At 36.3% G+C, this 14,500-nt stretch overlaps 1 protein-coding gene and 1 long non-coding RNA gene across 2 annotated transcripts in view; both read left to right on the top strand.

Annotated features, from left to right (window-relative positions):
• The window catches only part of CHN1 (chimerin 1), a 154,621-nt gene that overhangs the window by 40,342 nt on the left and 99,779 nt on the right, over positions 1–14,500 (top strand). The window contains exons 2-3 of the mRNA XM_037523572.2: positions 6,631–6,669; positions 11,013–11,068. Of these exons, the coding sequence (XP_037379469.1) occupies positions 6,631–6,669; positions 11,013–11,068 (95 nt within the window). The remainder of the gene's footprint in view (positions 1–6,630; positions 6,670–11,012; positions 11,069–14,500) is intronic.
• LOC119255949 (uncharacterized) lies at positions 6,846–10,383 on the top strand. The gene is made up of 3 exons (XR_005127585.2): positions 6,846–6,882; positions 8,552–8,718; positions 10,341–10,383. It is a non-coding gene; the product is annotated as an uncharacterized LOC119255949 (long non-coding RNA).

Here is a 14,500-nt window from a genome sequence, read left to right as displayed (position 1 = left end):
TGCCTGACTTGTTTTCTCTGACTCTTGAGAATTGACCTGGGCCTGACAACAGTATTCCTCTCTCTTCAGATATCTGAGTACTTCGTGGAAGGTATGTGCAAAGCAGAGACGCAGAGATGAGCACATGGCTCATTACTTGTGGACCCTCCCAGGACAGCTCCTTCCAGGTTTCCTCCAGTGCCTGCGTCTCAGTCTTTTCTTAGTCTTTTTTTTTTTCCCCTCAACCACTCTGCATTATTTGCATTTGCTCAACTACTTCCTGAACTTTCTTGTTAATGCGCCCTGGTTCAGGGTCTTCCCTCTGTCTAGAATGCTGTTCTCCCTCTTATTTCCAGTCTCCTTCTCTTAGCTCCTTTACTTTAAAAATCATCCATCCTTCAGAGCCCTGTCAGATGATTTCTGGTTTGTCTTTCTTGCTACTCCAGCCAAAAGAGATTCCTTCCTTCATACCATTCTTATTTATGCAAATATATATTGGGGACCTATTCTTGCCAGGCATTTTGACAAGATGATAGTTTGTAAAACTTATTATGTATGACACTGTTATGTATTAGTCATATTCTTTCTTTTTTATTTTTTTTTTAAAGATTTATTTATTTTTGCATACAAGAGCAGGGGTACAGGCCAGAGGTGAGGGGGTGAGAGGATTCACCAGAGACAGAGTGGGGAACAGAACAGGCAGACTGACTGAAATAAACTGCTGAGGGGAGCAGTGGGCGAGGCAGGAGAGGTCTGCTGTGTCATGTGGGCTGTTCCCTGGCTGGCTGGGGATCGAACTCATGATGCAGAGGCTGGGAACAGCTTCACAGGCTGCATCTTAACCCCTTGCGTCAGCAGGGAGGCCCTTCATATGCTCTTATATTATGCTTATCATATTACCTTGTCTGTAAACCATGATGTCCATTTTATTTTCCATATTTGCCCTTGAAGGCATAAAATATTCTGGACCCACCTTGTAATTGATGCTGTAACCTATAGAAGGTATTTTTAAGAAGATAGTTTTTAAGATGAACTGTCCCTGAGACATGGGTATCTGGCTGTCATTTTCCATCATGCTCTAGTAACGGAAGACTGCACATTTTTTATACTGAGTTCAGAGTAAATTTTCTTATAATCAAAAAGATGGTGCTGAGAGCCCATGAGAACTCTAGCTAGAGGCAGATCACAGATATTCGCTGCTAATTGGCCCTTGATAACTTCCTTTGAACAAGCTGAAATGACTTTGAGCTGCTAAAAGAAAACATGATTTCCTCTCGCTTCTCTCCCTAGTGAACTTGGATTCCTTATATTACATGAAATGGATAGTACTCCAATTACCCGTGTTTTAGATATGCACAGGGAGTTCAGTGTGCCAGGGCAGCTGAGGTCAGAGACAGTTCCAGCATCTGCCTTGTGCTGTCTTGGAGTCTGTCTTCCCTGATAAACCCATTAGTCTTTTTTTTTTTTAAAGATTTATTTATGCATACAAGAACTGAGGCACAGACCAGAGTTGTGGGGGGTGAGAGGATTCACCAGAGACAGAGTAGGAAACAGAACAGGCAGATTGACTGAAATACACTGCTGAGGGGAGCAGCGGGTGAGTCAGGAGAGGTCTGCTGCGCTATATAGGTTTCTCCCTGACCGGGGATCAAATTCATGCTGCAGCGGCTGTGGCTAGCTTCATAGGTTGTGTCTTAACCCCTTGCACCACCAGGGAGGCCTCCCCATTAGTCTTTTAAATGGCCCTAGAGAACTTATTTTAATTAAATCTGTCATCAAAGTCATTTTATTTTAAGAGTGTCTCTACCTTTTCTTATCAGTGGAACTTTGCACTGGCTGTGAATTTCTTCTATGACAGAATTCCTTAACTTGGAATATGAGGAATATTAGGTTGGCATAGAGTTTCTTCTCTCCAGAAGGATGCAAGGTTCAGGAAAAGTGGTCTTTCTGACTCTAGCGACTAATTCTGTATATCAAGTTGGTGGGCATGTTTTTCTAAGCCACCCATTTCCCTTCCCAGTGGGCCACCCTCCTGAGTACTAAGGATAGTGGCGTCTACCCTGGCCTGACTAAGGGAACAATCAAGTAGCCCTGCTCTCAACAAAAAAGATCCATGCCAAGGGACCCCAAGAGCGCTCTCTTAAACATGAGAACTGTCATAATTTTTAATTGTTCCCCTACAGAGAGCACCTCATTTAAGCTCTGCGTAAAGAGATGCCTGTCACAGACTTTTAAAGTCATATGCTGTGTATCACCAGTTGCTCTCCAGAGAGTAGTGAGAGTTACGCAACAAAGATTGCTAGGAAAAGACTTTCAAAACCCAAACTATACTCCTAGATGGCACTAACAAGTACAATTGTTGTAATGTTAAAGGAAATGCAAACTTTCTCCCAATATTTCTTGGATATTTGCTGAATACTAATTTCATTTGATTACATAATAATTTATAGTATCTTGAATAATGTCTTCTATAGAAAAGTAGGTGTATAGAGAAGAACAAAATAAGTCATAAAAATGCATGTCTGTCAATGACCTGTATTTTTTTTTTAAAGATTTATTTTATTTATACAAGAGCTGGGGTACAGGCTAGAGTCATGGGAGGGTGAGAGGATTCACCAGAGACAGAGCAGGGAGCAGAACAGGCAGACGGACTGAAATACACTGCTGAGGAGAGCAACAGGCAAGACAAGAGAGGTCTGCCTTGCCATGTGGGATTTTCCCTGGCTGGCCAGGAATTGAACTGGCCCAGCAGAGGCTGTGGACAGCTTCACAGTGCTGTGCTCAACCCGCTGCGCCATCGGGGAGACCCTAATGACCTGTATTTTATATACTGTATGTATATGAAATATACATATAGTAATATAGTATATATAATGTACTATATGTATATATAGTATAAATTTTGATGTGTACCAACAACTGTAGGATATATATATATTATTTTCAGTCACACATCATTTAAACAAACTGATCATATGTTGGGTCATAAAGTAAATCTCAAAAAAAAATCAAAAGAATAAACTAATTGAAATATTTCTGTAATTACAATGAACTAGGTTAAAAATCAGTAAAAATTAAGAAATCACCTTTGTTTATAAATTAAGGAAAAGACACTTCAGAATAGTTCATGGATAAGGTAATATCAATACATTTTTAAATTTTCTTTTGGTGATGGGAACAGAGGGTATACATTTACTAAATATCTCCATCGTGCAAGGTGCTTTATAATGATGCCTCATTTAACCCACGCAACAAATGTGTGGTGTTACTATTCCTACTTAGATGATATTGTTATTCCGTTTTATAGATAAAGATTTATTATTCAGTTTGGCAGTACATTTCCGGAAGTCACGCAACAATTTGAGGTTCATGTTCTCCTGAGAAAGCCCTGTCTGGAACTAGGTTCTGGAACTAGATTCTGGAACTAGATTCATGAGTCCTCAGGAGTAAAATTTAGAGAATTAGTGTCTTTCTTACCTTCTCCAAAGTCACATATTCTCCAGAGATTCTTACTGCTTTGCACAGGTACAGACTTTGCACAGGATTTGTGAGGAGTTAAGGTCAACTATAAAGTTAGAGGACACAGTATCAATTACTTCTCACATTTCTGAAAACAACTGCAAGTTAGAGGGGGATATCCCTATTCCACCCCCCAGATTTCTGAATTTGCTAGAATTCCCAGAACTCACTAAACACTACTGTACTCCCAGGAAGGGTTACAGAATAAAATTAGCCAAGGGAAGACATATATAAGGAAGGGGCCGGGATAAATACAAAATGGAGAGAGCTTCCACTGTCTTATCTCCATGAACTCAGGCTCCATGAACTTTGGCTACTCTGTGGCCCCCAGGCAAGTAAAATTACCTCCTGGGAGCTGACGATAATAGGTAGATCTCTTGTGACATTAAATTTTTACACCAGGTCCCAGCCTGGTTGAGCCCCCTCCTCCCTCCTGGGCACACAAGTTGTCTTCCACATGGTGGATCAGGATGTCCTGATTACTGAAGCTTTTACTCTTTGGACCCTGGCAAGGAGGCTGAGACATACATGGAATGTGGGCAAGCACTGAGAGAGTACTTGTGTGCTCTACTGTTAAACCTTGAACCAGTGTAGATTGGATGACAATATAATAGCATTTATATATCAACAAAATAAAAAATGACTTACATGCTTGTAGACAAAATTTTCCTAGTATTAAAAATATGCAACTGAAAACATGTATCATTGAATTAATTATATGGAGGTCTGCTTTAATAAGTAAATTATAATTACCCACTTCACACACTAGCAAAATATATGTCATGTATACATCTATATAGCACTATGATAAAATCATATCTCATCCTAACGTTGTTATGAGGGGAATCACTTGAATTGGCAATTTTCCTAAATAATTGCTCATTTATATACAGTCAATCCTCGTTATTCATGATTCTATATTTGGTAATTTTCTCACATGCTATCATTAATTTGTAATCCTAAAATTAATACCTCTGATGCTTTGATAGTCATTTGCCAACATTTGGAGAACAGCGTAAAATTTGGATTTTATGATTTGCATAATCCTAGCGAAGGTAGAATGAGCAACACTCTCTCTTCTCTGCTCACCTCTCATAGAAGTCTGTTTAGTGCCATTTTTTAAATTTTTAATTTTTTTTGGTAATTTTGCTATTTAAAATGGGTCCCAAGCATAGTGCTGAAATGCTATCTAGTGTTCTTAGCCACAAGACGGCTGTGATATGTGCTATGGAGAAAATACATATTAGATAAACTTCATTGAGTTATAATGCTGTGAGTTAAATTTCATGAGTCAACAATATATACGAAATAAGGTGTTTTTAAGCAAAATCATACATAAAACAGTGGAATGTATTAACTGATGAACTGCTGTGAACAGAGGCATGCAGCATGCAGGAACCTAACCTTGTGTTTCCCCTAGGAGTGGTGCTTCAGTGTTCACTAATTCAGTGTTCAAGGTGAATGTAAAATATGACTATCATGAATAATAAGACTAAACTCTATTAGCTGTAATGTTTCATTCATTATTCATGGACTTTTAAAAATTTGTTCTTTAAGAAAACATATTTGAACATTTCTACTGGGTGCCAGACAATTACTACTTATAATTTCCCTTTTGTGTTCTTGTACTTATTTTTGGTAGTCTTGCTGAAGCCCTCTGACTCAAAGCATTTGTGTGATTTATAATGACACTGAAGTGTGAGGTTGCATTTTTTTAATACCCATGTGTTTGACAAATAGACAATTTTTTTAATAAAAGGCCTAAACGGTTATATGCAATTTTTTTGAGTTAACATTGGTTTACAACACTATATATGTTGTATGTTCTATGTTACCTCACCACAACCACAATGAGGTTGCATTTTTTTTAAAGATTTATGTATTTGTGCATACAAGAACTGGGGTACAGGCCAGAGTTGTGGGGGGGGGGTGAGAGGATTCACCAGAGACAGAGTGGGGAACAGAACAGGCAGACTGACTGAAATACACTGCTGAGGAGAGCAGTGGGCAATCCAGGAGAGGTCTGCTGCACCATGTGTGAAGCTCCCTGGCCGGGGATCTAACTCGTGTTGCAGTGGCTGCAGATAGCTTCATAGGTTGTGTCTCAACCCCTTGTGCCACCAGGGAGGCCCTGAGGTTGCATTTTAAAGGCTGGGAGTTGAGTGCTAAATGTTTTGAGTTTATAATCATTTTTAGTTGAGCTGCACATGCTAAATTCAGCATGCTCGTTAACACTTTCCAGCAATTTCCTTGCTGCCTAAGAAACACTAAGAGACTAAGATTTGAGGATCACATTCTTCCATTGGTTGATGTTGAACACCAACAAAGCCTGCTGATGGGTCTGGCCACACCTTCCTATACCGAAAGAGTGCGTCTGCTGTTTTGACTAGATAGCCTTTCAGGCAGACCTTTTGGCTGAAAAATCATTCCTCACCTGTGCTTTACTGCTGAGAAGCCAGACCACGTGGGCCCCTCTCCTTCCCCTGATTTCCTCCATGCTCATGTCTATGGATTTCCATTTCTTTCCACTGCCTCTTCACGTTGTCTCCTACATCTGCACTGAAGTGGAATGAGGACGAATGGACTTGAAGAGCAGATGTTCATCTCATGCTCTGTGGCTCCCTCTTGCACTGAAGTATTCCTCATTTCCTGCTTTTGATTGTCTGGGACATATGAGACTAAGTCTGCATCTTACTGTTCTTCTCTCCTACTGTTAGTAAAACCTGTCACTCTGGAATGCCCTAAATATAACAGTAGAAAATATAAAATGCATTTCCTAAGATTAAATTTTTCTGGTTAGTTTGACTAAAAGAAAATTCCCATGATTGCAGGGATCTTTCAGTGAAATAATCATAGAGTTAAGCCAATGAAACAAACATCATTGTTACCTCATTGGTTGTAAGACTTGAGTGCCAGCAGTAAAAATTACCTGGATGTTAAATAAACAATGATAAATAGTAAAATAAATAAAGTAAGTACCAAGACTTATAAAAACTCTTTGAATGCCCTTTTGTGCCTAGTTTAACACCTAGTACATAGAAACCTCAATATATATTAAATGAATTAATGATTGAAATATCTCATTTAAAATACAAATGTTCAGTAATTCTAATATGATGTTTATTCTTTCAGATACAGATGAATATAGACCTCCTGTTTGGAAATCTTACTGTAAGTATACAAAAATTTAAAATTGCATGAATTATTGTATTTTATAAGTCATACAAAAATATTAGGATCATTAGATAATAAAGATTAATTCCATTTTGTACTCTCTTTAAAAATTAATTCACTTTGAAAAATTAATTCACAACAGGATTTGTAAATTCCAAAGAAGATGGCAATTGTGGGGAAACAGGAGAGCTTCCAGAAAACCTCTATGTGGTTTGTATATCTAATACGGCTCTCAACCCTTTGTACTGCTTGGAATTCCATATAGTGGAACTTGAGGCCACTTGTTTATAAACCTAATGCAAGGAGCAGCAAACTTGAAATTCTGGCAACCTAATTATTCTCACATGCTGATTGTTTATATGAAAAAAACATATAAATGATTAAGTCAGGAGCTATGTTGATAGAATAAATGGGTAAAAAAGATGCAAAAAGCAAAGTAATCTTTTTTAGGAATTGCTTTCCCACATATAAAAGTGAAACCTTTGAATTCTGTTGTGCTTTAAACTTTTCATTCGCATAAACATTTTCAAGAGACTCAAGTTCTTAATCTCTCCCCCCCCCCGCCTTATTTTCTAGAGAATCTTGATTTCATCACATAAAAGGTAGTCCAGATTTTTTATAAGGGGAAATAGGCTTAATATAAACACAGTAGTTTTTAAAATTCTGTGAATACCCTGTTGCAGAGACTAGAACTGGAATTTTTTGTTTTGTTGTGTGTAGAGTTGACCAGGCAGCCTGAGAAATCTGTACTTTAAATACGGATTATTAACATCTTTGTGTTATTTTTCAAAATTTTGGTAGCTGTAGGTTGCTGAAATATGCTAACTTAAAGGATCAGCAGTTCAGGTGGTTAATCGGTTTATGTTCCCAGAACATCAGATAGTTTTATTTTAATAGGTTGCCACTTAAGGTTAATTATGGTAGGCAAACTAAAAACAGTTTCTATAAATACTGCCATGGGTGCTTCCCCCTCACTCCATGCTCTGCTGCCTTTTTGTTTCTGGGGAGTGTAGTGCGATGAACATATGAAAATGACTAATGTTCTCTACCTCCTAAACATTTTGTCTCACAATATCATTGGCTGGACGCCTATTAAAAGTTCTCTGCATTTTTCTGATTTTCAATTTATCTTTGTTCTCTTTGCTTTGATTTATGCCTTGCACAATTTTTATGTTAGAGCATATATAAAGGAAGCCTCAGACTGTTATTGAATCATGGTGGTGATTTTTTTTCCCTGAAGAATATTGATCACTAAATAACAGCATATGCAATTTGTATTTTCTCTGTCTTCACTTGTCTTACAGTAGCTATCATTTGTCTTAAGAAATGGCATATTTTGGTTTTTGGTGACAATACTGTTACCGAGTTTTATAGTTTCTTTTAATTACTTAAAAGCTTGAACTCTCCCCCTCCCCTAGGTAGGAAATGATTAGAGTATACTTAATATTTTGATTATCAGAAAAACCCCCTCCAGTTCAAGGAAATTTTGTAATTAAACTGTGTTTAAACTAAGTGGAAACATCCATATTAAAAACTGGTTATGTGAAATTTTTTTATAAAATGATAGTAATGTCTTTGTACCGTAATTTTATGTGTACAAATTTTGAATAAACACATGTAAAGTTGCATTCTGACAGTGAAGTAATTGTTGATACAGATTTATATACAGCTAGTTGATATGTAATCTCCACTAAGGTATTTATTAATGGTAAGTTATGAAGTTCATCTGTCCAGGGATCTGTGCATTCAATAGGAAAAATTAAAGATAAACCCCTGATATCTTTATTTCATCATCAGAGACTGGAATTTTAAGTAAGTGGATAGTAGGTCCACCCAATATCCTTGATAATCAAGTAATGACATTTTGTTTAATTCATAGGTCAGACTTATATCTTGCTCACAGTTGATAATTGGCAATAAATTCTAACAGTCTTTGGGACTCACAAGTCATAATGCATTTTCCACCCTGTGATCTGACTCAACATGGTAATAAAGTCTGAATGGATTGAGATTTTTTGAAAATCAGATGTCAGTCTACATAAAGAGGTACAAGCAGAATGAAAACTATTCAAAATGTTCTCATCATCCACTTCTATACAGCATTACATCTGTAAAACTAAATGTTTATTTTCATGTTTAAAGTCCTAACATGTTAGGATTCTGTGGTATGGTGGGATCTAAGTTGCTTTTCACAGTGTAATTCTTTAAAGAAACTTATTCTACCAGTGTCTTTATAGTGCTTTTCAATTTTGGTTTAATTGAGCTTCCAAAATTTTTATTTGAAAACCTTGCAAATACAAACCATTGAGGATATATAATTAGCAAGAAATCTTAAATTGAGGATTCTTTTAAAACAAATACATTTGTACTGCTTTTTGACACCTATTGCTTGAATTACAACAGGAACCTTTCATGTACTAAATAAAGGACTGTGGAAAAGAAGAGCTTGAACCCTTTAGGGGCTGACTCTTTCCTATCTCAGAATTGCTTCCTTCGTATCATCTCCTTTAAGCTATAAATATGTATTTACAGGAATTATGAAACTCTCACAATCAAATATGGGTATCTAAAACTATTTTAATTGTATTCCCTCTAGGAGATGTTTGCAACCAAGAGGAAATGCAAAGGAATATATTTCTATCAGTAGAATATTAAACATTACTAAATGAGGGAGTATTCTGTTTAATTTTTTATTTTTAAACAGTAAGGTGGTGTGCTTTTAAAGTATAGCATTATTCTGGTGTTATGTTTTGGTGATGAACTCAGGATGCATTCTGATAACAAATATTACTAAAAGAATTGCCTCTATTTTAATATTAGTCACTTACATATAATAATAGCTGGTCTTTACTGAGGGACTAGTGTCTTATATATACTAAATATGTAAACCTTTTAGTAACATATGAAGTTGACACTACTGTTAAGTCCATTTTACAAATGGGGAAACTGAGGCACAGTATGACGTGGCAGTGGCAAGGCCCTAGTGTTCAGACCCCAGGTGATCTTGTTCAAGAATTAAATTCTTAACCACAATCCTGTATTACCTTTACATCTTTACATAGCAATACAAAACAGTGACGTTTGTCAGTGTGTGTGTGTGTTTTGTGTGTATAGGTGTATACATATATGGTATAATTATATATGTATATATAGTTGCATATATATGTGAGTGAGTGTGAGCAAAGGTGGAGTCTACATAATGATATCCAGTTGAAACCTTTGCCCTTGGTTGCTTGATAATCCAGATGTCTAGATAGTTTGATGTTAGGTTGGCAAAGTACCTAAGTATTTAAATGGTATAGTCACTTCAATATATTTATAATTGACTATATGTAAATAGGTATTAATAGACATAGAAAACAAATTTCCTCTATGAGATAAACAGACACATAAACACACTTTCTAATAATTTCACGTATTCTTTATTTCAAATTAATAAGCCTAAAATGGACAAGAAGGTCATGGTATCAGTGTAATTTTCACTGATCCATTTTCAGATAACCTAAAAATTAACCTAGTTGGCAAGTTATTTCATTATCTGAATTCTTTATTTTACTTTATTTGCTGTAGTTGAATAGATGGTGGCAACTTTGGCCCAGAAATTTTGTTTTTAGGAGAGATTATATTTGTTCCCTCCCCCCCAAGATTTATTTATTTATTTATACAAGCACTGAGTACAGTCAGAAGCTCAGGAGGGTGAGAGAATTCACCAGAGCCGGAGCGGAGAGCAGAGCCGGAGCGGAGAGCAGAACAGGCAGAGTGACGAAATACACGGTGAGGGGAGCAGCGGGCAACAGGAGAGGTCTGCGAGCTATGTGGGACCCTTGCCTGGCGGCCGGGAATCAAACTGGCACTGCAGAGGCTGCGGGCAGCTTTGCAGCCCAGAGCTCAACTGCTGCGCCACATAGATGTTCACAATAGAAATAGTGGAGAAAAAGTGTTTGTTACTTTTAGCCTATAAATCCTAATTTTTGTTTGACATTTTAATCGCTTTGAAACTATGTAACCATTATTGGTTTATATTAGAGACATGCTTTATGTACTATATCCTCAAATAATTGGGGAAAATAAATAAACTATGGTGAACAGGACCAAATATCTAGTACATATTGGTATAAGGTAAAGACATTGGGGTGGATTGTGATTTTTCCATTTGTGCTTGCGCCTGGTTTTTCAGTAAAGTTAATTTACTTTCTTTGGTTTACTTGCTTTGTTCATAATAATTTTGACTTAATAACAAATAGTATTTCATCACAGTTTTCTTGTGAACTTAATGATTCCCAATATATGTAGAAGCTCCACATAAAGGAAACTGACATTTGCTTTCTACCTTTTTGCAGTATATCAGCTGCAACAGGAAGCCCCTCATCCTCGAAGAATCACCTGTACCAATGAGGTGGGTGTAATGAAGACATTACAGTGAATTGTGTCTCTATCATCTGTTTTCCAAACTTTGACCTTCCTCAACCAATGGCTTGGTTATTTGTGGGATTAACCACTTAGGCTAGCTGGCATCATAAAATTGTTACCTCAATGCATTTTTCTTAACGATCTTTTCACTTGAAATAACTGATACTTTTTAATGGGTTGCTTGTAACAGTACAGAATCAGACAGTATAGTTTTAAGTTATGTTAGTATTTCTTCAGTTAATTCAAACATAGTCCATTTTCTATATTTTATTCTTTACTTTGTAAAACAAAGCTCGAAGACATCATTGTGGCATTATTGAAGTAATTTTTCCATTAAAAAAGTTTTAATCATGATTTTAAAAATCATTCTGAAAACATGGAGAGTTCACAGAAAAAGATATGACATGATAATATATAAAAAGATGTTCAGCTTCATTAGTAATAAATGCAAATTAAAATGAACAGAGAACCATTTTTACCTTTCAGATTGGCAAAAATTCAGAGGCTTAGAATATAACTAGTTAGCAAAGCCTGCTTGGAAATAGACACTCATGGCAATGTGTAATGCTCCAATGTCATGAGAAAGCTCTTTCTGCATTTACCCTTTGACCTACTAGTCCAAGCTAGAGGGATGTGTCTTGTTTTTAGGAATTTACCAATAGAAATATGGAATCCTGTCTGCTTTACCTTTTTCATTGTAGGATTATTTGTAATAGACTATTGGAAAAAACCTTGATGTCTGTTGATAGGCTAATTGAATAAAAATTAATACTAAACAGAATAAAGGTTTCTGTGAGCTGATATGGACTGATAGCAGTTATGGTTCATAAAAAATAAGGAAAATACCCTTATTGTACAAAGAGACTTCTCTGAGGATAGGTTTTCACATAGTTGTGACTTTTGAAATATGAAAGTGTTTCGTGCATTCAAATAACAAAAGGAAAAAAGCGAACCTTAAAGTCAAATGCAAATAAAAATAAATATACTTAGCAAATTCATAATGTAGTTACCAAAAATTAATGTATGTAGTCTTAAAACATATTAATCTGACTGCTCAAACTTGAACAAAAATCTACAAAAAGATGTTGAACTACATTTAGTAGATTTGTTATAGGTAATAGTAATTTTGTAGAAATTCTGTTATTACTTTGTGTGCCCTATGGGATTGAGCAAATGAGTTAACTTTGAGGTTTTTGGGGAACCAGGGTTATTAGGAAATAATGAATGAGGGAAAATAATATATACATTGTGGTATCAAATTTTGATTGGATATTAATATGAACTCATAGATTTAAAAAATGTGTAGTTTTTAATCACAGTTCATGGAAAGGACTTAGAAGCAATTATGCCGCAGTAAGAATGAACAGTGCCCAAATAGGACAAACTGATGTGTATCCTAAAGTGATGCAATGAGACATTTACAACATCATCTGTATGGTATTTCTGCCAAAAATGTTTAACTTAATTCTGTTTATGAAGTATGACTCAGACATTCAGAATGTGGACGTTCCGTAAGACCGCTGTCCTGGGTTTGTATATAATGTCCTTTGTGTTCAGGAAGTAACAGTGGTGGGATCATTCTAAAACAGAGACCAAAGAGATTTGCCATCCAAATGCTGTGCATGCACTTGATGGGATCCTGGATGTCTGTCTGTCTGCCCATTCAACCATCCTTCTATATTTTTTAAAATGCCTCACATTTTGGGAGCAGTTGGAGAAATTTGAATATAGACTTTATATTACAGAACATGGAATCATGATAACTTCATTAGATGATACACTATTAAAAAGAATTAATTCTACTTTTAAAAAAATGCTGAAATGGATTTTGGCATTGTGACATCTCTTTTCTAAAAGCATTGAATAACCCTGAAAGTATATAATTAGCCACAAAGAGAACCACTTTCCAAAAATAGTCTGGGCTTTGATGAGATTATCTTTTAAAAGTCCTGTTGCAGTTTAAATATAGCTGGATGTCCAGTCTCCACATATGTATGGATGCGGTATGTGGTGCTTGATGATTACATTTTTTTGTTGCCGTGCCATGATCAAGGAGTATAAAATAATTTTACATGTAAGAGGTTTTAAAGTTATTTAATAGAATCTTCCATTTTTTATTTATTTATTTTTTTTAATTAATAAATTTTATTTTTATATTCCCCATACAATTGCAATCCCCCCATTCTGACCCCAATCCCTCCCCTCCCGCCCCCCACCCCCCAAAAAGTGTCTCTGGTTCATAGTTTTTGTTGATTTTGATTTTCACTTTCTTATAGTTATTCATTTTCCTGGTCCTTTATTTAAGTTTTCTAGATCCCTGCTATGAGTGAGACCATCCGGTATTTTTCTTTTTCTTTTTGGCTTATTTCACTGAGCATGATCCCTTCCAGCGTCATCCATGTTGCTGCAAATTGCATGTGTTTATCTTTTTTGAATGCTGAGTAATATTCCATGGTATATATGTACCACATCTTCTTGATCCAGTCATCTATTTTTGGGCATTTGGGCTGTTTCCAAAGCTTAGCTATTGTAAACAGTGCTGCTATAAACATAGGGGTGCAGGTGTTCTTTGGAATTGATGTTTCTGTGTTCTTTGGGTAAATACCTAGGAGTGGAATTGCTGGATCCTGTGGAAGCTCTATGTTTAGTAGGTCCAGAAATCTCCACACAGCTCTCCATAGTGGTTGGACCAGTTTGCACTCCCACCAACAGTGCAGAAGAGTTCCTTTTTCTCCACAACCTCGCCAACATTTGTTGTTGCTAGTTTTTTTCATATGGAATCACAAAAAACCCCGAATAGCCAAAGCTCTCCTGAAAAAAAAAAGAAGGGAATGGAGGCATCACACTCCCAGACTTCAAACTCTACTACAAAGCCATAATCATCAAAACTGCATGGTATTGGAACAAGAACAGACATACAGACCAATGGAATCGAATAGAAAATCCAGAAATAAACCCACAGATTTATGGTCAACTAATCTTTGACAAAGGAGCAAAGACTATGCATTGGAGCAAAGAAAGTTTGTTCAATAAATGGTGCTGGGAAAACTGGGTCGCTACATGCAAAAGAATGAAGCTTGACCACTACCTCACACCATATACAAAAATCAACTCAAAATGGATTAAAGAACTAGACATAAGACCTGAAACCATAAAATACATAGAAGGAAATATAGGTGAAACACTACGTGATTTGCATATCAAAGACATCTTTGCAGACGCATCACCCAAAGCAGTGATAGTGAAGGCAAAGATAAACAGCTGGGACTACATCAAATTAAAGAGCTTCTGCACAGCAAAAGAGACAATAACAAAAACAAAGAGAAACCCCACCAACTGGGAGAAAATTTTTGCACCCAACACTAATGATAAAGGACTGATCACAAAAATCTGCAAAGAGCTGATGACACTCAACAAC

This window comes from Talpa occidentalis, unplaced genomic scaffold (assembly GCF_014898055.3).
Source record: "Talpa occidentalis isolate TD23 unplaced genomic scaffold, MPIMG_talOcc4v2.1 talOcc4.3, whole genome shotgun sequence".
Classification (NCBI taxonomy): Eukaryota; Metazoa; Chordata; class Mammalia; order Eulipotyphla; family Talpidae; genus Talpa; species Talpa occidentalis.
The sequence above is the reverse complement of the archived record's forward strand: the minus strand, read 5'-3'. Positions and strand labels throughout refer to the sequence as shown.